Consider the following 27,545-nt stretch of genomic DNA (forward strand, 5'->3'; position numbering starts at 1 on the left):
ATTAGTTTGGGTGTGGTTCATTACCACTGCGTGACCTGATGCGTTGCCTGCTGGGAAATGTAGTTTGATGAATGAGACCTGGTAAGGGGTACAAACTAGGGTGACCACATATGTTCTAATTTTTTTGGTGCGTTATAAATAAAAGATAATAATAAAAAAAACAGCTTAAGTTTGCCAAAATATGATTCATGCACATATAGCACTTTAACTTACATAGTTGTCTCGTGCAGACCACCCAGGGTAAAGCTGCATATGAAGCTGCCTCTCCTTTCTGGCCAGTTCATAGTACTTTGCCTGTTCCTCTCTAGATAATGCATGCCACTAGTGAAAACATAGAACACAAATACATGTTAGCTTCCATCCTTTATCAGCTATACTAAAAAAACAAAAAACTCCCACAACGTTATGAGAAGCCATGTATACTGTAATATTGCTACTGGTAAACTATTTAACGAGTACTTAACTTCTTATAAGAGTATTCTGTCTATAGGAATCCATGGGGAATCCAAACACCAGAATCTGGTAGGGCTTCAAGGGCGACTTGCCAAACAATGAGTTTGGTCTAAGTGATTGGCAGAAAATGTCTCAAATATAGTCATATATGGCGGCCTAAACTGTGTCTTCATTAATAGGACCCGGGGTCTCTAACCTAATTTTGATTTCCTTATTTGATTAAGGCATGGGAAAAAAGATGCCAATACAAGCATAACTCTGCCTAAAACACACTTAATTTATTGGATTATTATTACATAAAGCCATAAATAATAATAATATCAATATAGGCCTTCCAGTTTGAGTCAACTTTAGTTACCCTTCTTCCCAGGATCTGGTTGATGGCTGCACTCTCTTTTAGTGTGCATTCAGCAATAACTTTTGCCCTCATTTCTTTCATATATAACATGAAGGCATTCAAGGGCTTCTTAATAGTGGGTTTCTTGGGCTCCTTCTCTCTCTTTGGTTCAGAGTGGTGCTTCCTACACACAAAGAAAAATAGACATTAATAAGGTGTATGTAATAAGTTTCACAATTACTAGATACCATCAAATATAAACTGATATCAAACATCAAACCTGCAAGGCATAAAATGTTATTCCACCTCATGTGTTCATGCTTGCAAATATAAAACCTTAATTAAAACACTTCTAAAATACCAATCTAAGTGGATTTGGCACTAGTGTCTATGAGCCAGTGATTTAACCACCATAGCCTTAATAACTAGTTTGAGGAATTCAGAAATCCAATAATGTTTTATTCTCTTTATTAATGTTGTTTAGGTTACAATTTCATTATTATAAGTATCATTTATTTTTCATAACAGTTTTGTAATCCATCTTATATCAAGAATTTGTATCAAGTAGTCTAATTCCAATTTTAGATATGGCATGCTTATACCCTGTCGTCAATGTCAAGAGGTTATGGAACATTGAAATGAACATTTCCTCACGAACACTGAAGAGGTTTAGAAAAGATGCAGGGAAACAGCTTTACTAAAGTATTAAAGCTTTTTTAAATCTATTGACTATGGATATTGTTCAGTTATTATATTAACAACAGCGCAAGATAATCTTTAGTTCAGCCTGTAGTATAAATGATATTCTGTTGGCAATAATGTTCTTCATGCCATTGGGTTGCCATCTTTGGACATGCATTGTAATACAAAAACAGAGGAAACATCTGGATTTCAACATAAATAGTCACATTCTAGACTATGAATTAGTTTACAAGTGGATCTGCACTTACATGTTTCTTTCATAATTATCCACATCTTTATTCCCTGAGTGAGGCACTATAGCTGGGTGAGGAATTCCTGTTGAGTGCATACCGGAGCCGAGCATCAGAGGATGTGTAAACCTAAAAGAAGAACAAAATTTCAGACTACACAGAAGTTTCTCTACACGAGTTGTGTCCAAAACCATAGAGGCAGGCACTTTAAGAAGATAGGAACCTAATATATATTTTGTTGTAGTGTTAAACTCTATACAAAGTAGAAAACAAAACACTAATGATACTTTAATACTCTCTACCTCTATCATTAGAAGATGCGTAGCAAACAAGAACACGGAATACGTATACAAGACAGTTGAAAAATAAAGCTTTGCTCCCAAGCATTCAAGTAACAAGGAGAGGAAGCAAATGTCCCCCTCTCTGATCTCTGCATGAAAGCAGAAATTCTCTCCCTCTCAGGACTGCAACGCAAATACGACCAAAAGCAACCATTACAACTATTGTATAGGCCAGGGGCGTCCAAGTTTTTTCTGCAGTGGGCCACTTCATCAGAATTGTATACGTGCGAGGGCCGCACTCATTTTTCACTGTGAGAAAATATGGCCTTTAACCCCTGCGTGACAAAGGCTGATTTTACCTTTTGTACCCTTCGTGACAATGGCCGTTTTAACATTTCTGCGCTGCTCGTGTTTAGTTGTAATTTTCTTCTTTCCCGTTTACTGAACCCACACACATTAGATATTGTTTTTTCCAGGAAAAGAAGGGCTTTCTTTAGATGACATTGTTTTGATTGTATCATATTATTTACTATTAAAAAAAAGTATAAAATATGGTGAAAAATTTAGAAAAAAAATGACTGTTTCTAACTTTTAGTTGAAAAATCTTTTACTCATCTATAAAAGGTAATGAAAAAACCTGCTAAATAGATTCCACTATTTGTCCTGAGTTTAGAAATACCCAATGTTTTTATGTTTTTTTGCTTTTTTGTACACATTATGGGGCAAAAAGTACAGGTAGCGTTTTGCTATTTCAAAGCCTTTTTTTCCAAATCTGGTAATTCTTCCCCCCATGTGCCATTTCGGGTATCTTTGAAGCTGGCCAATGCAATTTACCCCATCAAGTCATATATTTTTGAAAACTAGACAGCCCAGGGTATTCCAAGTGCTAGTATTTTAACCCTTTCCAAGCACTAATTCTACCATCAGCATTTGTCAAACTTTATGGTAGTCATTTTTTTTGCATTTGTTTTTTCACACACATTTTACTTTAGGTATGAATAAACAGGTTCTGGTATATGTCACTATCATAAAACACCCCAATATGTGTTTAGCAACATCTCCTGAGTACAGCGATACCTCACATGAATGATTTTGCCTGGCTGTTTGGGGGCAAAAGGGCCACATTTGGGGCATGCACATTTTTCAATGTTGAACTTTGGCATTTGGGGATCCACTGCCCATGCCCTATTTGGTACATCTTTGAGCCGGGCCATTTCAGTGTGTCCAACAAAACCATATATTTTAGAAAACTAGACACCCCAGGGTATTTTAAATGCTGGTATTTTAACTCTTTGCATGCACACATTTTACCACCAGCATTTTTTCAAAGTTTGCAGTAGTATTGTTGTGTGTGTATTTTTCCCACACACACCTACTTTATGTATGAATTTACAGCTCCTGGTATATGCCGCTGTCACACGACACCCCAATATGTGTTCAGCAACATCTCCTGAGTACAGTGATACCCCACATGTCATTTTTGGGGGGAACTAAAAGGCCACATTTGGTACGTGTTCATTTTTCTAATTGGAAATTAGATGTGTGGCCATCCTTCCCCCCGTGTTAATTGGGACATTGGTGAATCCGGCCAATTCAATTTACCCCATCAAATCATACATTTTTTAAAAGTAGACACCCCATGGGCATTTAATATGCCAGTATTTTAACTCTTTCCATGCGAAAATTGTTTTAAGCTAATGTGCTAATTTTAGGACTTGCTCACAAAAATATATTTTTTATATATATATTTTAAATTTTTTTTGCCTTTTTTAAAACATTTTTAACATATTTTTTTTCAACTTGAAGGTTCCCCTGATAGTGACATCAGAGGGAAATTATTTTTAAATTTTACTGGTTTTTTACTATTTTTTTTCTAATGATTATTAATTTTATTTTATTTTTAATTTAGTTTTTTCTAATCACACTGTGATTAGAAAGCTGGGCTCCATTGACTTGCATGGTTGAATGCAGTACCTGTATTCAACCTGCAAGTGGAGCCAGAGTTCTCCAGAGGGTCAGGAGACATTTTTTTATTATTATTTTTTTTCCCGGGCCGCCGCCATCTTGCTGATGGCGAAGATCACCGGCAGCTGCGGCTGTGACCGCTCTCCGGAGCGGTCACAGTCCATCAAGAGGTAAGTGTTTGGTGTCGCTGGATGCCTCCTGAACGAGGCATTCCAGCGACACCATTTAAGTTTAGGAGGTGATCGTTGATCGCCTCCTAAACGCTTTTAAAACGGGCGTCCGCCGCCATACATTGTATGGCGGATGTTGACGCCCCGGGGAGGGGCCAGACATGGCCCCTGATTCCGATCATGGCGTTGCTGAATGCCTCGAGGTCGAGGCATTACAGCAACGCCGTTTGGGTAAAAAAAATAAAAAATAAATAAATCACGGATCGATTTTTTTTACCCGTTTTAACAAATGACGGTCCTGGCACGTCATTTGTCGTTAACGACATGTTTTTCCGTGACGTGCCCGGACCGGCAATTGTCATCAAGGGGTTAATAAAATATGCATATTAAAATAAAGTAAATGACACAAAACCTTTACTTTTCCTCTCACTGATTTCTGGGCCTGGAAAGTTTTGTGACTACAAATTCAGGATTCTGGATAAGTAAAAATAAAATAGTTCTATTTATTTTAGCGATGCACTAAAATGAAAATCTGGACCAAAACCAAAAATTCAGGGTTCAGTTAGCCGAAACTGAAAGTGTCCCCCCACACACTTAATAAAAGTAAGTCACACACCAAAATTGTACAAAAAAATTATATATCATGATTGTTAACAGCAATCTCAGGCATTCCCAGATTCCAGCATGTACTGGTTGGCTGGGCATTGTATTTTTTGTCCAATTTTAGTGTGTAACCACGCTTTTATTAAAAGTAACACACCACAATTGGACAAAAAAAAAATCAACAATATGACTTGGCATGATAGGAGTGTGATTGCTAACTGCAAACACATTCTTTTTATACCCAGGCAACCAGTAAATGCTGGAACCTAGGCATGATGGGACTGTGATTGCTGTTAGCAGATTGCTGTTAGCAATCACACTCCTATCATCCCAAGTCAGCCAGTACATGCTGGTACAGGGTGGCTGCAAGTGCAGACCCCATACTGCTGGCAGCATCAATACACAAGGGGGCAGCTAGCTAGGTTTCAGCATGTACTGGCTGACTTGGCATGATAGGCGTGTGATTGCTAACAGCAATCACAGTCCCATCATGCCTAGTTTCCAGCACTTACACATCCATGCTATCACACACACACAAATTCATTCATTCACAGATTAATTCCCTCAATCAGACATACTCATTCACACAACCTCCCCCACCCCCTTACCAGCACTACAGCTCTCTCAATGCCGATGTGCAGCAGGGGGCGCGGCCTCCCTCGTTCTCCCCACAGAGGAGGCAGGACTGGAGCAGAGAATAGCCCCTCCCACAAGTAAGCAGCAGGGCTCTTGTGATCCTGGCTGCCGATCTCACGCGGGCCGCACCTCGAGGTCCCGCGGGCCGCATGTTGGACGCCCCTGGTATAGGCCATGCTCATACCTGGAACTCTCCAGGTCTTGCCGGGAGACTCTGGGAGAAGCGCCGCTTCTCCCGTTTGACACCCGAAACCTCTAGGTCGCACGAGTGTGAACACGCCCCACTCCCACCCATTTCCCCCAGGAATCACTACCAACATCAGTGAGACCACCCACTAACTTCAACGAGTAGTCTTGACTGCATCACACAAGGGGGCTCTGGGGAGCTGGAACCTAAAAAAATGATGCTATAGCCTGTACATGAGGCCTGAATAAATAACAGTAAAAGGAACCGTTTAATACCTCAAACAGCATCACCAATGATGAAAGAAATATTAAAGCATCTAATATGAAAAATAAATACATATAAATAAAATACTCTGTTAAAACTGTCAGTAAATCACTGACAGTGAAGTGTTTATCATTAAATTATTCTGCTATAATCCTATATGTACAACACAGCTTTTTATTATAATTCATAAAGTTCTAGAAATGTATACAGCATCTTACATATAACATTTGCTATGAAATACTCAAATTGAGAAAAAAAACGAGTGCATAAGTGTCACGCACAGCGTACAATAGAACCTGTAGTCAGGTAGAACAGCACGGGCAAAGTCCAATAGACAGATATCAGAGGTGACCAGCGCAGAATGGTCGAAAAACAAGCCGAGGTCAGGATCCTCGTGGAATAAGCTGAGGTCAGGATCGTCGTGAAGGAAGCCAGAGTCAAACGCCAGGAAAACAGGAACAAGCCGAGTCGGTAACAGGAATCAAAACAGGAACGCTTACTGAGGAATAGACACTATCAAGATAGGTACGACCATCAGAAGGCAAAGCTGGAAGGTTCCTGAGTCCCTTAAATAGGAGGATCAATTTGGCGCCAAAATAGAGTCTCCCGCCAATTTTCAACAAGTCCGTTACTTCACTTCCGGTCCGTGGCCATCTTGTGATTGGCGAGATCGCAAATTTTTTAAAGGAGCGGTAGTACCGGCTGTCACCACTAGGTGCAGAAGATCGAGTGCACGCGGCAGGACCGGACCTGACTCCAGTAGGCGGAGGCGGCTGCCGCGTAGAGGTGCGGGGTCTTCCCCGTCCTCGCGGTGGTTGAAGCTGTTTTGCGGAGGCGGGAGGTCTCCCTCTTCTCCGAGGTGGCTGAGGCTGCTGTGCCGAGGCGGGGGGTCTCCCCCTTCTCCGCGGCGGCTACAGCTGGCTGCTGTGCCGAGGCGGGGGGGTCTCCCTCTTCTCCGCGGCGGTTGAGGCTGCTGTGCCGAGGCGGGGGGGTCTCCCTCTTCTCCGCGGCGGTTGAGGCTGCTGTGACGAGGCGGGGGGTCTCCCTCTTCTCCGCGGCGGCTGCCGATCCGAGGACCCCGAGGGACCAGCAGCCAGGTACGTAACAATAAGATATAAAATTAACATGCTCAAAAAGGATACAGTCTAGAGGATTTTTAAAATTATATTGTATTTGCCCGTCCAAAATAGAGTCATTCATACAAAAAAAACATTTAGTGCAAACTATAGTAGTGTTATACATACCCAGATTGGTGCAGAAAATAGTCATATTTATGTAAACCACCTAAAATTGATTAAGTTGTAAGGAACAGTCTACACGTGTGAATTATGTCAAAGTAGACACTAGATGGCATATTATACCCGTCTAAATCCATCTATGTATGATTCTTTAGATACACAAAAGATCTAGTTTGTATACTATAAACTAAAAAAGCATGACAAATGTGTAGTGTATACCGTAATGTATAATTAGTGAAACACTGCAGCATGTTAAAGGGAAAAAATAATAATAAATAAGATTATATATATAATTTGACTACAAAACTCTAATTACATTTAATGTACAATTAGTCAAAGGGTACTTTTATGTAACTTAAATATTATCTTGACTATAACCTCGAGTGAGTCTTGAAGCAGATAGACGACAATGGCTGCTTGTCACATCGCAGCTTTTAGCATAACTAATTTACCAAAACTACCTATAGCTTGTAGCATTTGTTTGACAATTTCACATGAAGCCGCTACTGTTTCTAAAATAACAATTACTTTAGGCCCTATTAAACAATGACTGGCTCATTTACTGTGCATCGTTTATGGGTAGTCTATGATGTTCCTGGGACAAGACTAGAAATAAGCATTGGCTTAGTCATATTAATATTTATTACATAATAAAATTATAAATGCAACATTTTAAAGTTAATCTTATTACCACGTTTTCCAATTAACTGGTCCTAACGATAAGTCCCAATATCTCACAAACATTTCCCTAGGTTTCAGAATTCCTGCAAATCAAAATCACTACCAGCCCCATACATGTGTATCATTCATTCTGATTTAGTAACAAGAGTAATTGAAAAAGTTTAGAAGTTACTATGTGTAAATTGCCAAATTATTTCAATGCTATGTATTTTACTCTATAAGAATAGACATGGAGAGAAACACCAACTCTCAACAGTCTACGGCTAAAAAAACTTTGCTCTTCAATGGAGAAAATGTAGCAAAGCATTGAGCCCTTAAAAGCAAATATAAATACACAAAAGGCATTTACCTAAAAACTAGACCATCAAACTCCAATATACGTTGATCCCCCTGTCAACAGGAATAATCTGGTGGATGATGTAGACTCAAACATAAAGACTGCAGTGACATAACAGAGATCCTAGGGAAATGTTGGATTAGGAGTAACAGACTACCAACAAAACAAGATTATTACATTTAATTATGTTTCTGCACTATTTTTGCATCAGTTTGCTTAGCATTAGCGTAATAAAATCCACTAAAAACTAGTGTTGCATACACAGGTTTCAAATGTCTATATCATTAAACTACATTGTACTGATGTTTAAAAATATTTTAATGATGTGCAAAAATATTTGGTTACTTTTCCTGTTTGTAGCATTAATAGTAGTTTTAGTTTTAAAGTCTGGCATCATCTTACATTACAATGCACTTAACATTGGAACAGTTTAAAGAAACTTCCTCTAACTATGGCACTTGTGTACACAACTAGATAATGTCCTCAAGGCCACTTGCTGTTTCATAAATGAAGTAGCGCATGTAAGCTTGAAAGTGATGTGTCAAATGTACAGGAACTATTGAGTGGGTCAGTTATCAAGGGCCATGGAGTGACACAAATGCAATCATGTAATCATAGCATGCTTTAAAATTTGTATATATTTGTACACACACACATATACATATATATATACATACATACATACAAATATACAAAAGTATTGGGACACCTGACCATTACACCAACTTTGATGACATTCTAAATACATTAATACATAGTTGCTGCCCCCTTTGCAGCTATAACAGCTTCCACTCTTCTAGGAAGGCTTTCCACAAGATTTTGGAGTGTTTCTGTAGGAATTTGTTTAAACAGGGAAAAGAAAAAATGTCGGTGCGCTAAGCTAGTCACAGGCTCAAATAATACAAATGTACAATACGAGGCCTACCAAACAGGTGTAAGCATGCTGCAAAAACAGTGTATTGGCTGTACAATGTATACAAAAAAACAAAAACTGTCTGCGCGTCTTACCCTAATAAAGTTGGCAACAAATATACCATATTTGCTCGATTATAAGACGACCCTGATTATAAGACGACCCCCCAAAATCTGAATATTAACTTAGGAAAAAAGAAAAAGCCTGAATATAAGACGACCCTAAAGGAAAAAAGTTTTACCAGTAAATGTTAATTCATGTAAACTATTTTTTTTAATAAAAGCTATGATTGAGAAAAATATTTTTTTTGTTTTTATTTCTTGTATTTTCCAGCCTGTCCCCCAGTTACGCACATCTGCCCCCAGGCTTGCCACACCAATATGGCACTGTGGCCCATGATATGCCTTTTAACCCTCTATATGCCACTGTGCCCCATGGTATGCCTTTTGACCCCCTATATGCCACTCTGCCTCCAGAAATGCCTTATACCCCTATATCCCATTCTGGCATTTAGGGGGTTAAAATGCATATTATGGGGCAGAGTGGCATATAGGGAGGTATAAGGCATTTCAGGAGGCAGAGTGGCATTAAGGGAGTTAAAAGGCATTGTATAGAGCACTCTGCCTCCAGAAATGCCTTATACCCCTATATGCCACTCTGGCATTTAGGGGGTTAAAAGGCATATTATGGGGCAGAGTGGCATATAGGGAGGTATAAGGCATTTCAGGAGGCAGAGTGCTCTATTAAATGCCCCCTTAACGCCACTCCAGAAATGCCCTATGCCCCCATTTAACTAACACACACACACACACTCTCTCCCCCCCCTCCCCTCCCCTCCCCTCTCCTCTCTCCTCTCTCCCCTCTCTCCCCTCTCAGCCCTCTCTTACCGGTGCTTCCAGCCGGGGCAGCGGGTTGACGTCGCCTTCTGCTGCAGCCGGAAGGAGGTGGAGTTGGCAGCGGGGGTTTGTATGCGTCCGTCGCGTATACTTTCCCCGGCTGTCAGAGATCAGAGATCTCTGACAGTCGGGGAAGGTCTACGCGACGGACGCAGACAACCCCCGCTGCTAGCCACACCTCCTTCCGGCTGCAGCGGACGTTGTCTACGCGGATCGCGTAGACGTCAACCCGCTGCCCCGGCAATACAGCAGGAAGCACCGGTAAGTGTGTATGATGGGGGGGGGGGTGAGACAGGAGGATCCAGGTCCCCTGCAGCGGTGCGGGGGATCTGGATCTTAGTCTCCTAATCAGACTCTATTTGAGGTCTGATTAGAAGACGACCCCGATTAGAAGACGAGGGGTATTTTTCAGAGCATTTGCTCTGAAAAAAACCTCGTCTTATAATCGAGCAAATACGGTATAAACATAATAAAATGAGAGGTTTTGGTTATATGAATTGGCCAAAGCATAATTAAGCTCACCCGCCACGTCAAGGCACACTCTCAATAGGGTGAGAACCTACTCTCACCTCCTGCATAGTGGGCACACAAAGCAGTTTATACTGCTACCAAAACCTTATTAATGTGTTGGGGGAGGTGCAATTAAACCTCCTCCCTATTAACCCCTGGACAGCAAGCTGCAACCAGACTGATGAGGAGCCAACAACCTCAAATATGTGCAAACAGGGAAAAGAAAAAATGTCGGTGCGTTAAGCTAGTCTCAGGCTCAAATAATACAAATTTATAATACGAGGCCCATTCACCCAGTACAGCATTTGTGATGTCAGGCACTTATAGTGGATAAAAGACCTGGCTCGCAATCTCTGTTACAGTTCATCCCAAAGGTGTTCCATGGAGTTGAGATCAGGGCTCTGTGCGGGTCAGTCAAGTTCTTCACCAAACTCATCGAACCATGTCTTTATGTACCTTGCTTTGTACACTGGGTCACAGTCATGCTTGAATAGAAAAGGACCTTCCCCAAACTGTTTCCACAAAGTTGGAAGCATAGCATTGTCCAAACGTCTTGATACGCTGAAGCATTAAGATTTCCCTTCACTGGAAGTAAGGGGTCTAACCCAAACCCTGAAAAACCCATTAGACTGCCAGAGAAGCGAGATTCATCACAGAACACATTTCCACTGCTCAGAATCTGCTTTACATCACTCTATTCAATGCTTGGCATTGCACTTGGTGATGTGAGGTTTGCATGCAGCTGCTCGATCATGGGAACCCATTCCATGAAGCTCCCGCCGCACATTTTTTGCGCTGATATAAATGCCAGTGGAAGTTTGGAACTCTTCAAGTTGTGGAGCTATGGAGACTTTTATGCATCATGCGCCTCAGCACTCAGTGACTCCATGTGAATTTACATGGTCTTCTACTTCGTGGCGGAGTAGCTGCTGTTCCTAAACCATTCCACTTTACAATAATAACACATACAGTTGTCCGTGGAATATGGAGCATGGCCGCAATTTCACAAACTGACTTATAGCATCCTATCACGCTTGAATTCACTGAACTCATCAGGACGACCCCTTTTTTCACAAATGTTTGTTAGTGCAGACTGCATAGCTGGGTGCGTGATTTTATACACCTGTGGCGATGTGCCTGATTGAAACACCCAAGTTCAATAATTAAGAGGTGTGTCCCAATACTTATGTCCATATAGTTTATATACACATAGCTCTGCTGTGAATGAGATTAGTTTTGTTGTAAATCACAATAAAGACCAAAAACAAATATTTTCCAAAGGTGTACTTTTTACAGCTCATTTTATTTTTATTGTCACCAACTGCATTTTATCATTTAAGCTCAAAAAAGTTATTGATCATTTAAGTGACACTAAAAGAATAATTTTTACCTGCATAAGTTCACCTCAGTATAAACAGCATTTGAACTGAGAACCATTAGGCCGAAAGAAAGAAATCTCTTACAATAACAGAAACCCTACAGTTGCTGATAACCCCCCTGGAACTGATCACACTTTGTGTGAACAGAAATGCAGGGCTTCAGCAACCTGCTTACTGATCACAGTAATCAGGAAGGATTGGAGATCAGACCCAAATGTGGGGAAATAACATTGAAGAAAAGACAAATACATAAATAACTAAACCCTGGTTATGGCTTCCTGACATCATGAGTATGTTCTATTTGCATGGCCTACAAGATAAGAAGATTTCTAATAATTTTGCACTTTGGAGAGAGATGTGTTAAAAAGCCTTATATCTCTGCCAGCAGACATAAAAACTTCAGTTACATTTAAAATTGGAAGATATTGGACAATATATATTACATATGCAATATCTTGAGATTGCATCAGTTTGACTTAAAAAGTGTCTTTGGCCTGGAAAGGGAATGTTAACTGGTTTAAATGCAGCGCACAAAAGACCGCACGGGAATGCCAGTAGCTGGTGTATCTGTGATAGCAGTTACGCGCACAAAAAACACGTAAAAAAAAAACATAAAGACATGGATGCAACTAGCAAAGCTGGAAAGTCTTGTTTATCTAAAGATGCAGAAATGTTGAGCGCCTGACAAAAAAATGCACGCAAGCTGAAAAGCTAGGAGAACAGGGAGCCTCTGCCCTGTCTCACAGGTCCAATACCTACCTTGAATATGAAGCACCAGTAGAAATTGCTGAAGAATATGACTGTCTAAACCCACAAGATGAGAGGGGATAGACAGCCTGGTTTTGCCTGTGGTTGGGAAGAAATAATCCATAAAGTCATTTAAGAGAATGGGGTCTTGCTATATATATATATATATATATATATATATATATATATATATATATATATATATATATATATATATATATATATATATTATTATACATTATTCCCAGGATACAATAGTAGACACCAAAAACAGCTATTTCTATTTGTGTATATTAAACTTTTGGGAGATTAAATAACTATGGTTGGAATTCCATTTAATAAAAGCTTAGAATTTAACCTAAATTAGCTGGTGCCACCAGCCCCGCTGCTTAGTATATGATAACCAGTAATTACAGGCTCAGAACAAGTTGTCTTTTCTGGATGGCCCCTAACCCGATGCGACTAACATATTTTTGTCTTGTAAGTAGAATTTGTTTGTCATGACAAAGTCAATTTCGTCTAAAGTCATATGGGCAAGAATTTAATGAACAGCTAACCTCATGTTTAGAAATTGCCAGACAGCAATCACTCCTACACTTCTTAAAAGATCATCACATATGTTGTAATCACATCAACAAACAGCCAATTGCTACAATACATCAAGAACATTAGCCAGCCTTTGAAGTTCTACATTCTCACCCCAAAGCAGGAAAGAAACATAATGTTAACCCAACACTGAGATTTGTTACTCCATGGGACAAACCATCAGAATACAAAAAGTATCAAGGCACGTTATGCCTTTATATCAGCAGAACTTTGCATGCCAATTAATTTGATTTTTTTGATTTTTTTTTGAGACTGGAGTTGGATCCCATAAAATAAAGCAGCATTCTGGTACTTAAAATCTGTTCTTGAAATCCACTAAAAGGAAACATTTACATTACTTTTTTACATTTCTATTCCTTCAATAGAAATATATTACGAGCTCCCACTCTCCTAATGGCTCCATCTCTTTCAGGCTAATGGTGCTAGTGGGCCACTAGCCTGGACAAGAACGGATATATTTAAATCCTATCGCATAACAATTTCTGTGGAGCACTGTCTAATTTACTGCCCCTTTACCCTTTCAGTGACAAGCAGTTAAGTGGTTATGTCAACCCTGTATCTTATCTCATCTGTGGTGGCAAACCATGGTCCACTCCAACAGTATATTTATTTTCTAAGCTGCCCCATCCGTGTGTGTTGTCCTTCCTTTCAGTGCAGGAAGATTTATGCATGACATGGCCTTAAAATAAACCAAATGTTGTGTTTTTATGTTTTCAGCCCTACCTTTTGTAAATTTCCATCACAATACTACCGACTTGGCATACCGACAGTGACAAGTTCCATGCAGTGCTTGTAAAACTCAATCATTGTAATTTTCCTATAAGTGACCAAGTACACTACCTGCTCAATCTGATCCAATAGGACAGTTGTACCTGATTAAAATCTTTGTGATGGCATTCCATACTGATAAGAAGTCAAATTGGTCAAATTAAGTGAAGAAAAGCCATCACTGTGCAAGCAAATCTGGTCTGTGAAGACCTTTATATTCTACACAGCAGATAATTCTCACCCATCAACTGAATCCCATTAGCCTTTGGATCACCTAAATCCAGCATATCTTTGTTCCTGAATTTTTAGGTTGGATAAAGATTAGGTGGTTTTAGTAAAATCAAGTAACAATCCGATGGAAGAGTCATGTAGATCGACGAACTGGGGATAATGTGTATGCGTTATGGGAGCATTCCAGAACCAGTATTTCACTACCATTCTGCTCTCCATTCATCACAGATTTTATAGATCAATGTGTGACAGACGTCTCAGGTACTCATCTGTAGCATGATATATACAACAACCCCATCAAAATAAAAAACAATGCTTAAAAATAGTGAAATGTATAAACCATGGTCCATTGCTAATTGTATATTCTTTACAAGCAGATGTGTTAGATGGGTTAAGTTTAAAATGTTCATGATTAATTAACATGGGGGAGGGGATAAAGGACAACATCAAGTATCAGATGCTTACCTTATCAATTGAAATTGCATCATTACAGCAGACTAATAGAGCATGGTAACAGAATTTCACCAAAAGTTTGGAGTAGATAGTTTCCAACAACACAATTTTTTTTTGCTGCAAACAGAACTCGTCGCATGGGCTATGCATAATGAACAATTCAATGTCTAAGGAGACTTTGAAGAACTCTTGCTGATTTAACTTTACATTATAGAGCACCACTGCAGTAGAAATTCACTGGGGTTGGCTCTTCCTAATATTGAATGAAGCGCAGCAGCTGAAACACAACTCTCTTGCATACTCTCGTCAATTTCTCTGCGAATACGCTTAAAAGACACTGTAAATAGCAGAGCCCTAAAAGTCTTTGTTACCACTTAAACTGTCCATGTGTGTAATTCATACTTTATCGAATATTATACACTCAGGGCAATCTTTTTTTATCTAACAATATCATTAAAAGTAGTTTAGGGATAAAATAGCTTGCAAGTAAAACAGACGAGCAAGAAAGACTAGATTGTAAGCTTGCAAGAGCAGGGCCCTCTTTTCCTCTCGTTTGTTATTGTTTGTGATTTGAAAATATTTTAAGGACTCAGTTGTAACAGCGCTACGGAATTTGCTGGTGCTATATAAATAAATGTAAAGTAATCGAGAAAAAAAGAGTAACACAGATCCAGTAATCAGATAAATGCTGGACACGGCCATTGTTACTCTCAAAGCCCTGGTAATATGTAGAAAACACACACAAAAGCTTTAGGTAGTGACGCAAAAATATTTAATTTAGTGCAACCCATGCCCCCTTCCAAGAACTTCCAGGATTGTTTTCAGTACTCACCATCCCATCGACGGAGATATTTGTCCAACTCCGCCAGGAGGAATTGGGTAAAATGCTGCAATATCTGATGATGGGGATGGCCGATGCCCACCTGTAAATAACAACATAATATTTAGCTCAATAGCATAAAGATGTACAGACTAGGAATGCCCTAGAGAAAAATTATAGACTTTATGGACACAGTATATGGGCCTATGGACACACCTAGCATCTCTTCCAGGCATCCTAACCTAAAGGTCTGCTCCTCCTGTCTCATATATAAAGGCCGAGAGGGGGTGGAGCTGGGCACAAGCAAGAGAAGCCAAGCACCCCTCCCATCCGTGCCCAATACTCATATTCTATCAAAAAGCAGTAAGATTTGAAATAACGGTCGTTCTTAAGTACACCTTTTCATAAATGTCCCAAGTGGTACACACAAAAAAGGGTGATGTATACTGAAGGTTATGGATAAAACATTTACTATTTCTGCTCCCTGCATCTTAAGGGGGAGCTCACACCATTTTTTTTTTAACTAGTATTGGATTAAAAATACATTTTCAAAAATATACCAGTTCTAGTTTTGCATACAATAGTGTTTGCAAACTCTGACTAATGAAAGTCTAAGAATGAATGGATTTTATTAGCATTGCCATAAAGAATAAGCTCAGGGAAGTAGGGAAAGTCACCCAAAATATCACATGACTGACAACAATAGCAGTATCCAGGTCTGAATGGAAGTTTAATGGTGCAAAAAAAAGAGATAAAACCAGGTTTTTGTCAATGTTAACATACATTACGGTATACAGCATTGTACTTTATGCTTTAATTTCCCCAATGGTAGAACCCAAGGGTAGCAGTAACGTGGTCAAGGTCAGCATACCAGGAGTCAGGATCAAGGGTCTGCGCACTGATGACTAGCACTATATGCATAGGCGACCATCAGAGGGCAAGGATCATAGGAAACTCGAACGTTTCAATAGGAACCATAAAGAAGGGACATGGAATTCAGTTTGGCGCCAAAATTGGTAAAAACATCACTTCCAGTGTCAGGATCTGCGGCCATCTTGTGTGTGGCGTAATCTCCCACTGTAAAACCCTGTTGCCCCAGAGTTGGAAAGCTAGGAGAACAGAATTTTCAGTAGCAGGACCTGACTGGCACAGGGAGGGAGGTCTCCCTCTCCTGCGCGGCTGTTTTCCGGGGGAGACGGCTGAGAGGTGGAGGGGGGTCTCCCCTTCTCTGTGGCGGTTGTGAAGTAGAGGAGGGTCTCCCTCTTCTCCATACTGGCTACCGCTGGAGGGGTTGTGAGGTGGAGGAAGGTCCACCTCCTCTCCACGGCAGTTGCTGTAGTGGCAGCTGTGAGGAGAAGGGGGTCTCCCCCTTTCTCGAGAAGAAGGCACGAAAGGGGAGCGCAGGTACACAACACAAATAAACTAAAAAAATATATATGTAAGGTTTCTAAAAAATAAAAAAAAAGGTATACTTGTCCTAAAAAAACCCAATACATAATTTGTTTGGTTAAACAAAATGAGAGGGGGGTGGGGGAATTATGTTTGAAAACAAGATGGCTAACATTTCTAAAAACCTGTCCTTAAGCATAAAAAAACATCCTTTTCGTAGGTTCTGAAATACTATGATAGAATTGTAGCCCCATATTTAAACTCCAAGAAAAGACACACTGAGGAGGAAAGTGGGAGATTGGATTTAGGTGCCAAATAGGAACTATTCTCAAACAAAGTTTAGATAATCCATTTTTAAAATACTGCACCCCTTTGGTGGAGGCTCATGTGCTCTAGATGATTTAGTAAGGAAAAAAATGGAGAGGTTGTGACATGGAATAAATAATGTGCATCCATTGCCACAAATAATATTCTGGACACCATAGTGGAATAATAAGGTCTTGTTAGCTGCTTCAAAAACACATTCATTCATATTTTAGACTACACTTACTCCCCTAACAATTTTCCAGTCTATTAGCGCTTACAGTGCTTAATGGATTACATATTTTCACAATAGGGTGAATAAACATCAATGGAATGCATATTCACATAGGCAGATTTTTTGTAGACATGTCACAGCTTGCTTAAAAGAGACAACAGAGAAAGAGTAAGCAGTTCATCACTTATGAAATAACTATGTGGTTAAAAGTGATGTGTAATTCAGTGTAAAGCAGTAGATTAGTATTGTGTACAGTAGACAAATTTCCAGAAAGATATAGACAATGTGGAAACAGCCTAACCAAGGGTGACCAAATAGGTATATGGTTTACAGGAAAATGTACTAATGGAACTTAATATGTGTAGCTTGCAGGGGTTTATGAAACCTTCTAACACATAAAAGGATGTAACAAATAACAGAAGGGAAGTATAATTAACAGGGGGAGAAATGTTAGGACAAGAGGGCATAGTTCAAAACTAGAGAACAGCAACTCAGATTTAATGTAAGTTTTTTTCTTCACTATGATGGTGATGGCTTCTACCACTGTAAGTGGTAAAGGGTAATACATAGACAATTTAAGCATGTGTGGGACAGGCATAATTTTATCAAGAACATAAGACAAGCCCACGAACCAAAGTTGGGTGTGGGATTTTGAAGAGGTCAAGCGAGGTAGATTGGGAGAATGGTTCTTATCTGAAGTTTACTTTTTTTTTTGTTTTGTTATTATTCATCTTCCCTGTCCTGCATTTGAAATTTAAATATAGAGAGCTAGAACATTTACGTTCTTCTTTATTCCTGTCTCTGAGTTTCTGTAAATGTATAGTGCCATACATATATATATGTGATGTTTCAGGAAACATCACATGTGGAATGATGTTGGTTTCTCACTCATCAAAGCCTGCTTTTTGCTCTAATTCCTACATATTTAAATTTTTTTGCCCGGTTACTATATTAGTGTTGTGGAAGGTCAAATTGGACAGAAAGTAATTTGTTATAATATTTCGACACAGACTGTCCAAACATCACTAGAGCTGTAGTTCAAGAGCAGCTGGAAAGCTACTGCTTGCATATTTTTGCTTACATGTTTTGGATATTAATAAAATTATTAGTAACGTTATGACACAATGAATGCTACCTTGTTTCTGGTTGAGGTCTGCAGGAAGATGTGGTGAATGGGAACCATGGTTGAAGGTTTCATTGTTGTATGGAATAAGAGGTGAGAGTGGGTGGACTCCATGAGACGATTGAACCACAGGAACTTTACTGGACTGCAACAAAAAAAATATGTCAGCATTTCTTTTTGTGGTTTAATGTTAAATACTAAAATAGTTTTTTAAATAGTGAGTCCACAGCGGTAGGTACATATCATCTGATGCTACTACGGGTATTCACCAACAAAGAACTGGAGTATAATAATAAATAATCATTTATTTAAAAACAAAATGTATAATAATGTGGTACAGCAGAAAGGGAAGCAAGATCTTTGTAAAGATTCTGAGCTATTCTGGAGTATTAGACATCACAATTCTTAATAAAAATTGAACATTATTCTTTATGATATCATATCCCAGCGCTCCACTCAGTAGGACATCTTATGCCAGGTACAGTTTGCTATGGAGGCTCTGCTGTCACACAATGAATCATTCTCTGAAAATAACCAAAGCAAAATTTTACATGATATAATTACGATGGCTTGAAAAAGATCCCACATGGTGGAATAAACACGTCAATTCACTGAGTTATATCATTTTATTTTTAATTTGAGTGCTGCCTAACATGATTCAGGAATACTAGGAGTATCAAAAGTGTTAAATAGTAGGTGGAATACTACCTTTAAATAATTATTAATTAACAAAAGTATTTAAAAAACAAGCCATCTTTATTTTTGCTGGGAAAATGTTGAAATGATATGAAACCACATTAAAGGAATCCAGGGTAAGACCAGATGTTGAAGGAGAGAAGAATCTCAAATCTAGTTCTTTTGTAAGAAAATTCCTCCTAATTCAGGTATAGTGTGTCAGTCAACACTTTCCTGGGGACCTGATTAGGAATTTTTATTAACTAAATGTTTTTTAAAAAAACAGATCAATTTTAGGCACTCAAGTTTAAAACAGTAAGCTTTATTCATTCATGTCCCTGCAAGTTTGGGAAAAGTAGTAATTACCCAAGAGTTTAGAACTATGGAACTTTAACAAAGGATGTACATATCTGTTCAATGTATTTATATTTTGGCTCTTTTGTTCTTACTATATTTTTAATTTGCAATCTAAAAAAAATTTACATTTAGCTATTTAAAGGATAGTAACCCACTGTGGTTCATAGCTGCAAATTGAAGGGAAAATGTCACATTCCAGATTATTCCCAATCTTCATTTTTACACTTGGATACAGCATGTTTACGTTCGTCCTTTAATATAAAAAACTATGTTTGTGTTGTGCTCAGTAGTTACATTCTTACTAAAGCACTTTTTGCTCTATAAACAAGCATATAATCTAATTCTAATGTCTCATGTGCCGTTTGTAAATGCGTACAAGTCTGTTGCAGTGACAGGCAGATCTGTCACTTTCACCAAATGTTATAATAATAGATTTGTGCTAATTTGTGCACTAAATATTAAAACCCATATAAATGCAGTTTACACATAAAAAAAAAGTCAATATACACTTTTTAGCAGCCCATTTTTATATGTAAACCCCTGGGCTCAGTTATCATTTAAGGGAACTCTCGCAAAGCTTTGATATACTTTACTTATTGTCCTATGGTTGTATAGACTATATATGTAATGTTTGTTGCAAAAAGTCTCAGAAATAGCATTAGTAACAATCCATAGAATACACAATCCAGAGAATAGGAAATAATATACTCAAATGCAGTTAGGTGCACTACTGCCACCAAATTTTACATACACATAAATCATGTGTGCCAATGTATAAATATGTGAATATATTATTTCCTATGCTCTGGATTGAACATTGGATAAGCAGCAGAGTTCTTTTTTTATTTGCTTATGTATGTTTATTTATGGTGCCTTGATTAGAAGTTTAGGCTAGCAACATGCCTTGGTTTCTGCAGTCTGGCTAAGAAAAGTGACCAACAACTGTTGGGACCAACTTATTTACTGCACACGGGGAACACAGGAACACACGTGTAAAACTTCATATATGTTTCCCTGCTCTTCTTCCTCCAGTAACAATAGCCTACGTAGAAAACAATCCTATTTGTGCCATACTGATAATTGAAATAATCCACATCCCAGAAAAACAACGAAAAAGGTGTGAGTTCCCCTTTAACCCTGGCATTCTGATGGGAAAACTCTGAACTCTCATCCGTCTTCCATTATGTACTACATCATCTAAAAATATGAGAAATATATGATTATATTGTGATAGCAAGACTTCAGCTGTGGTTAATGTAGGTTAAGACGGAGACAGAAGATAACAAATGAACTCTATATGCAAAACCCCCACCTTTAGTTTTGACATGAATCATTCACTGTCACTGACTGTATTATCTGTGAATATAGTCAACTTATCGACTACCCACACAGTGGCGTGTGCGCACGAACAGATCTTTCATTGATTACATTATGTTTTGAAGATCATAATTCATACTTTATTGCTCATATATACACCTTTCTTCTAAAACGGGAAGTCCCATGAAGAACATTTCTTTCTCCTTTAGCATAAACTACAGAGCTGTACACAGTCATGTAGACACACAGTGACAAAAACTTGGCCTTATCTACTTTTGTTTCAATAAACCTCCTTTAACTGCAGATCTGGAGGCCGTCATTCTTGCTAGTCACGTGATATTTTGGATGACTTTACCTGCTCAAGCACCACACCGAGCTAATTCTTTATGGCAATGCTAATAAAGTCAGAGTTTCAGGCTGGGTGATGTAGAATGACCGTTCTTTATTGTTTACTACATGCAGTATGCGTACGACGACTCCTTGTCATACTGCAAACCGCTAGCTAATGTGCTGCTGCCTGAAAACCTTATGGAAAAAACTAGAACTGTTCTAAAATAAAAATAGTACAATAGTTTGAAAGCTATGCTAAAAAAAAAAAAAAAAAAAAAAGTACATTGCAGCTGAAACCATCTTAAATTAGCAAGGAAAGTTATTATGGACTCCACTACATATTTAACCTGTATTTACTGTTCATACTAGTTTTCTTCAAAACATTTGCTGAGGACGTTAGAAACAAAGACCACAGTCAAGTCTCAGGTTTTAAGGCACATTCAACTGAGCCTCTAGGAACTTAAAAAAACCCAAAACACTTGAAATCGTGAAACCCATTGTTTCTTTCCACATTTTAACACACACACACACACACACACATTTTAAAGAAAGGCTATATTTTATGTTGCAATGCGAAGCAAATTTGATGTGGTTTGTGATAAGTAGGATGTCACAGGTTTATGGGTCAGAAACGTTTGAGGTTAGCCAATAACTTTCCCCATTTTTTTTATATTTTCCATTGTGGTATTTTCTTCATTACCACCCACACTTTCAATTGTTACACACTGTTACACGTAAATTGGTACACCAAGAGTGTTAACACATTTCATAGCTCCTACAAAGTTATTTGCACCTCATTAATGCTTCCTACCAACTCGTTCAGACCGTCTCACTGCTATTATTGCCCTTTATTGAAATGCTTCATATATAATTACAAAATAGAAAAAGGCTCCAGGCACTCAAGGGTTCCATCAGACAGATTTATTGAAGGAAACGGACAACAACGTTTCGACCTCACAATGAGGTCTTTATCAAGTATATATAATTACAGACAATATGCTTGATTTTGCCAACACCAATGCAATGTCGTGGTAATTTGGGACAATGGAATGAGTAGATGGCAGAGGATACCAAAGATAGTATAAATACTGTATGTCCAGGGTAAGATACCTGAAGCTCCCCCTTTTCTCATGGTAGGCTACCTGAAGTTTTTCCCCTTCTAGGTGTGGAGCTTTGCAATTGGTTAGGCTATCCACACAAGGGACATAGCTAACCTCCGGTTGTTTGGATTAAGATAGCCGTTGTAGAACACAGACAAGTAGTTGCTAATATGCTGCTGCCCAAAAATATTATATAATGCAAAAATAATGTTTATAAAATAAAAACAGCACGATATTTTGAAAATTATTTTTAAATCCGAGACAAGTGATGAAAACAAAAAAATCTCCATAAACAAACAGATATTCAATGTATTCTGTTTAGCAATCTGGTCCGAAACGAAAAATTAGGACCTACTATATATACACTCGCTGGCCACTTCATTATGTACACCTGTTCAATTGCTTGTTAACACAAATAGCTAATAAGCCAATCACATGGCAGCAACTCAATGCATTTAGGCATGTAGAAGTTGTAGAAGTTCAAACCGAGAACAACATGAAAGCATAGATCCACCCTGCCTTGTATCAAAGGTTCAAGCTGGTGGTTTAATGGTGTGGGAGACTTTTTCTTGGCACACTTTGGGCCCCTTAGTACCAAATGAGCATCGTTTAAACCCGACAGCCTACCTGAGTATTTTTCCTGACCATGTATATCCCTTTACACAGTGTACCCATCTTCTGATGGCTAGTTCCAGCAGGATAATGCACCATGTCACAAAGCTCAGAACATCTGAAACTGGTTTCTTGAACATGGCAACGAGTTCATTGTACTCCAATGGCCTCCTCAGTGACCAGATCTCAATCCAATAGAGCACCTGTGGGATGTGGTGGAACGGAAGATTTGCATCATGGATGTGCAGCTGCGTGATGCCATCATGTCCATATGGACCAACAACTCTGAGGAATGCTTCCAACACCTTGTAGAAAGTATGCCACAAAGAATGAAGGCAGTTATGAAGGCAAAAGGGGGTTCAACCCGGTACTAGTAAGGTGTACTTAATAAAGTGGCCAGTGAGTGTACATACATAGTTAATACAAAAGCATTATGTGTATTCTATGTTAATTTCTGGCAGTCATAGTTTAATGATATTTCCACCACTGATATATTCTTTATTGTCAACTGATTGTTATTATACAGTAACTATAATTTCACAGGTAAAACCATTTCCTTCTGTATGGTTTTGTCTGCCTTGTAGTTTACTGGCACCGGAAAAGCCTCTTAGACTAAACTTGAGAGAAAGATGTAGGTGATCATTACAAAAATCAAAGGCAACTTCCACTGTCTATTCCACGCCCCTCCTAGTTTCAATTACCCATATAATTATTTTTTAGAATGTAAACTAATAAGCAGGGCCCTCATCATTCTTGCTAGGAACTTTGTATGGAAGGACAATTGAGGCTAGGTGGCAAGTTCAGGGGCAGTGTCATCAACTCATGCTGTATCTGTTCACATTTTTTTTTTCATTATTAAAGTAGCAAAAATGGTCTTTGCATGTGCTTTCTGCAGATTACTGAAAACACACAATTTTAGTTGAAATTTTCCTGAGCACATCAGAAATGAAAACCCTGGCATTTGTGGATACCTATTGTATATTGAGTACAGGATATCAGTTCATACAATTTACATGGAAAATCAGCTAGAACCTTCAGTAATTAAACAAAGAAGGTTTATGTTAACATTTTTTTTCCCCATTGAATAATTCATATATTATTATTATTATTATTATTATTATTATTATTAGTAGTAGTAGTAGTATTGTTTATTTATATAGCACCAACAATTTACACAGTGCTTCTTACAATACATATATTCAAGGAGTATGACAAGACTAGAATTGACAGACAAACCGATACATTACATGGAGAGGGCCCTGCTTGCAAGCTTACAATCTTGAGGTAATGGGGTGAGGACCAACATAAGCAACAGAGAAATGTGAGAGATAGTGTGGTGGTTGTATCAGTGACAGGGAAGTTCTAGGAACTAAGATGATGTGCTTCTCTGAAGAAGTGAGTTTTTAGATTTTTCTTGAATGTTGGGAAGGAGGGTGAAAGCTGAATTAGGTTCCAGAGGTATGGGGCAGCATGTGTAAAATCTTCTCTCGCGCAGCACCAACCCTCTTCCCAGTGCTGTCCGACTCTCACCAACTCTACCCTCCTTCAAACGGTCCCTTCAGGGAAGCCTACCACTGAGGTAATCATCAAAACTTCCCTCTCACAACCCTTATCTCGCCCTACATTAACATCATTCACTACCACGCAGTCCTCACCCTCACCCTTAACCACCTAGAATGTAAGTTCCTCTGGGAAAAGGGCCCTTCATTCCTCTTGTATCTTTATGTCAATTGCTGTACTGTACCTGCCGTTATCTGTAAAATTGTAATCTTGTACAGCGCTGTGGAATCTGTTGGCGCTTTATAAATAAAGTATAATAATAAAAATAATTGAAGAAAAGAGCCTTAGCCCATGGGAAGAACGTAAAGATTGACTAGGGGAGTGTTTTTTTTTGTTTTTTTTTTAATCAGGCCACAAATGTACTGGGGAGCAGTTTTATGGAGGGCCTCATATGTTACTACAAGGTTTTTATACTTATCTCTAACAGCAATAGGGAGCCAGTGCAGGATTTTACATAGTGGGGAAGCAGAAGAAAGTGGCATGCAAGTAAGAGAAGTCAAGCAGCAGCATTTAGGACAGACTGGAGAGGAGAGAGCCAAGACAGTGGATGTGAAGCACTAATCCCCGGGTCAATTTCTTTTTTTCCAGGTAGGGGAAAAGTGTGTTTGACCATGCTCACCCACTAGCCCTGCCCCTACGTGTGGCTAACCCCACTCCTTCCTGAAGCCACTTCCCTAAAAGAGCCTCTACTTGCAGCACCTTAAGATCCGATATATGCTTATTAAAAAATATTTGATCTTGTTTAACTATAGAAACAAAGAAGAAAAAAAGACTGTCCCTGGCTCATGTCATCACATGTAACAAAAACAAACAAAAAAAAAACAAAGGGGGAAAAAAATCAATGTTCAGTGTCTGTAGATTACTAGGTAGGACTGCAGAATTGACTACATTACCCGCTGTCTATCCAATCATGTAGACAGAAATAAACAGAGCGAAATGAAAGAGATTGAAAACCCGCACACTCACATTAAAGGTCATTCATATTTGTGCAATAACCTTCCCGAATACCTTTGCCACTTGTAATTAAGTGTTCTCTGTTTCGGCCTGCAGTGTGTATTGTGTATGGCCATGCTCGAAATTCCAAATTAACACAAAGCTCTGGTGAAGTGCGGCCATCAACTAATTGGAGACTTTATTAAACAGACAGAAATTATAAATCTCACCCATATTCTTGTCATCCTATGAACTTATCTCATAATTAATTTATTATATCTAGAGTATGATGTTTTTTATTTAACTGTTTAGGTATGCACAGTTCATGTAAAATAATTATTTTTACGTATATTGCAACTTTAATTACATATAATAAAATGAATATATGATAAAAATGTTCATGCATTTAAATTTGCATAAACATAGAGAAATATAGTTCAGTATTTTTCTTTACTAACATTTTTGACTCCTTCTCTGCTCACATCATTTCTCATGGAAATAAAATATTGCAGTGTGGTCTCAACATCGTCTTTGTGGGTCTCAAACTTGATATTTCCATGTCAGTGGAATAATATTAGTTTTGAAGATTTTCCTAAAAATAAAACTAAATACAAAATTAACCGAAAAGTATGACAGTAAAGAGAGGTGCTTAAAAGGAAAGTATGCTTTTTTTCTTAAAGAGGAACAAAAAGACTTAACACTATAGAAAGATTATTACCTTGTGCTTCTAAACATTTTGCACACAATGCCTATGCTACAAGAAGAACCCTTTGCTGCCAGTTTTTTCTTCCACTCATGGTTCTGGCTGTCAAATCACGAGCACAATTTTACCGGCTTCTTAACACTTGGCGGATGCGAGGTCAGGCAGCATCATGTGATGCGTCCAAGCATGATGGATACAGCACAGAACAGAAGTAACAGACACAATGAGCAAGGTCCCAAAAGCAACACGTGATGCTGCAATCTAAAGAAATCCAAAAACAGATGAGAAAAAGTCATTGACATCTATCAGTCTGGAAAAAAATAATAAAGCTATTTTGGCCTTGGCACTCAAGAGAACCCACAGTGAGAGCTATTATCTACAAATGGAGAAAACTTGGAACCTTCTCAGGAGCGGCCACCCTACCAAAATCCCAAGAGCACATCAAGGGACTCATCTAGGAGGTCATAAAAGAACCCAGACTAACAAGTAAAGGATTGCAGGCCTCGCTTGCATCAGTTAAGTTAATGTTCACGATTCCACAATAAGAAAGATATTCTGCAAAAACGACTGCTGAACAAAATTTGCCAAAAAAACATTATGATGTCTTTTGGGCTGATGAATAAAAAGTGAAACTCTTTCCATGAAGCTAACACAGCATTCCACAATAAGAGCATACCAACAATCAAAACATGGTGGTGGCAGTATGATGGTCTGGGGCTGCTTTTCTGCTTCAGGATCTGGGCAACTTGCCATAATTGATGGAACCATGAATTTTGTTCTCTACCAGAAAGTCCTGAAGTGCACACATTTTACCACCAGCCATCATCAAAGTTTGCAGTAGTATTTTTGTGTGTTTTTTTCCCCACACACATTATACTTTGGGTATTACCACCAAGTGTTCAGCAACATCTGCCAAGTACAATGATACCCCCCTATGTATGGGATTGTTTGGTTATTTGGGAGGTAAAAAGCCACCTGAGAGGTGTGCTTTTTTGGAATTTGGACATCTGGTCAGTCTGTGCCCACATCCTATTTTTGGGACATCTTTGAACTGGGCCAATTTGATTTACCCCATCAAATCATACATTTTTTTTAAACTACACACCCCATGGGCATTTAACATGTCAGTATTTTAACTCATTTCAAGCGAGAATTGGTTGTGAAAATATAGCACTAATTTTAGGACTTGCTCATAAAAATGAAAACTTTATATATAATGTAAACTATTGTTATTTTTTACTTTACTTATCACATTGTGATTAAAAAGCTGGGCTCCACTGACTTGCATGGTTGAATGCAGTACCTGCATTGTCAGGAGGGTCTTGAGAGACCCTCTTGGACGCCACCATCTTGAGAGAGGCAGTGGTGCTTGTGACCGCTCTCCGGATCTGTCAAAGTGCGTCCTGGGCTGATTTTTCGGTGTCGCTGTTAACCCCTTTGTGACAAAGGCTGATTTTACTTTTTGCACCCTTCGTGGCAATGGCCGTTTTAACATTTCTGC

The 27,545-nt window shown here is 38.7% G+C and overlaps 1 protein-coding gene across 1 annotated transcript in view; it reads right to left on the reverse strand.

Annotated features, from left to right (window-relative positions):
* LOC149297863 (transcription factor 7-like) overlaps nucleotides 1-27,545 on the reverse strand; it is a 68,636-nt gene that overhangs the window by 13,389 nt on the left and 27,702 nt on the right. Inside the window, exons 4-9 of the mRNA XM_089488028.1 lie at nucleotides 18,470-18,602; nucleotides 15,420-15,510; nucleotides 12,542-12,628; nucleotides 1,741-1,851; nucleotides 812-974; nucleotides 214-321 (exon numbers count right to left, since the gene is read on the reverse strand). Coding sequence (XP_089344154.1) covers nucleotides 214-321; nucleotides 812-974; nucleotides 1,741-1,851; nucleotides 12,542-12,628; nucleotides 15,420-15,510; nucleotides 18,470-18,602 — 693 coding nt within the window. The remainder of the gene's footprint in view (nucleotides 1-213; nucleotides 322-811; nucleotides 975-1,740; nucleotides 1,852-12,541; nucleotides 12,629-15,419; nucleotides 15,511-18,469; nucleotides 18,603-27,545) is intronic.

Source organism: Sceloporus occidentalis, unplaced genomic scaffold (assembly GCF_023333645.1).
Source record: "Sceloporus occidentalis isolate IW3139 unplaced genomic scaffold, rSceOcc1.0.p SCAF_36, whole genome shotgun sequence".
NCBI lineage: Eukaryota > Metazoa > Chordata > Lepidosauria > Squamata > Phrynosomatidae > Sceloporus > Sceloporus occidentalis.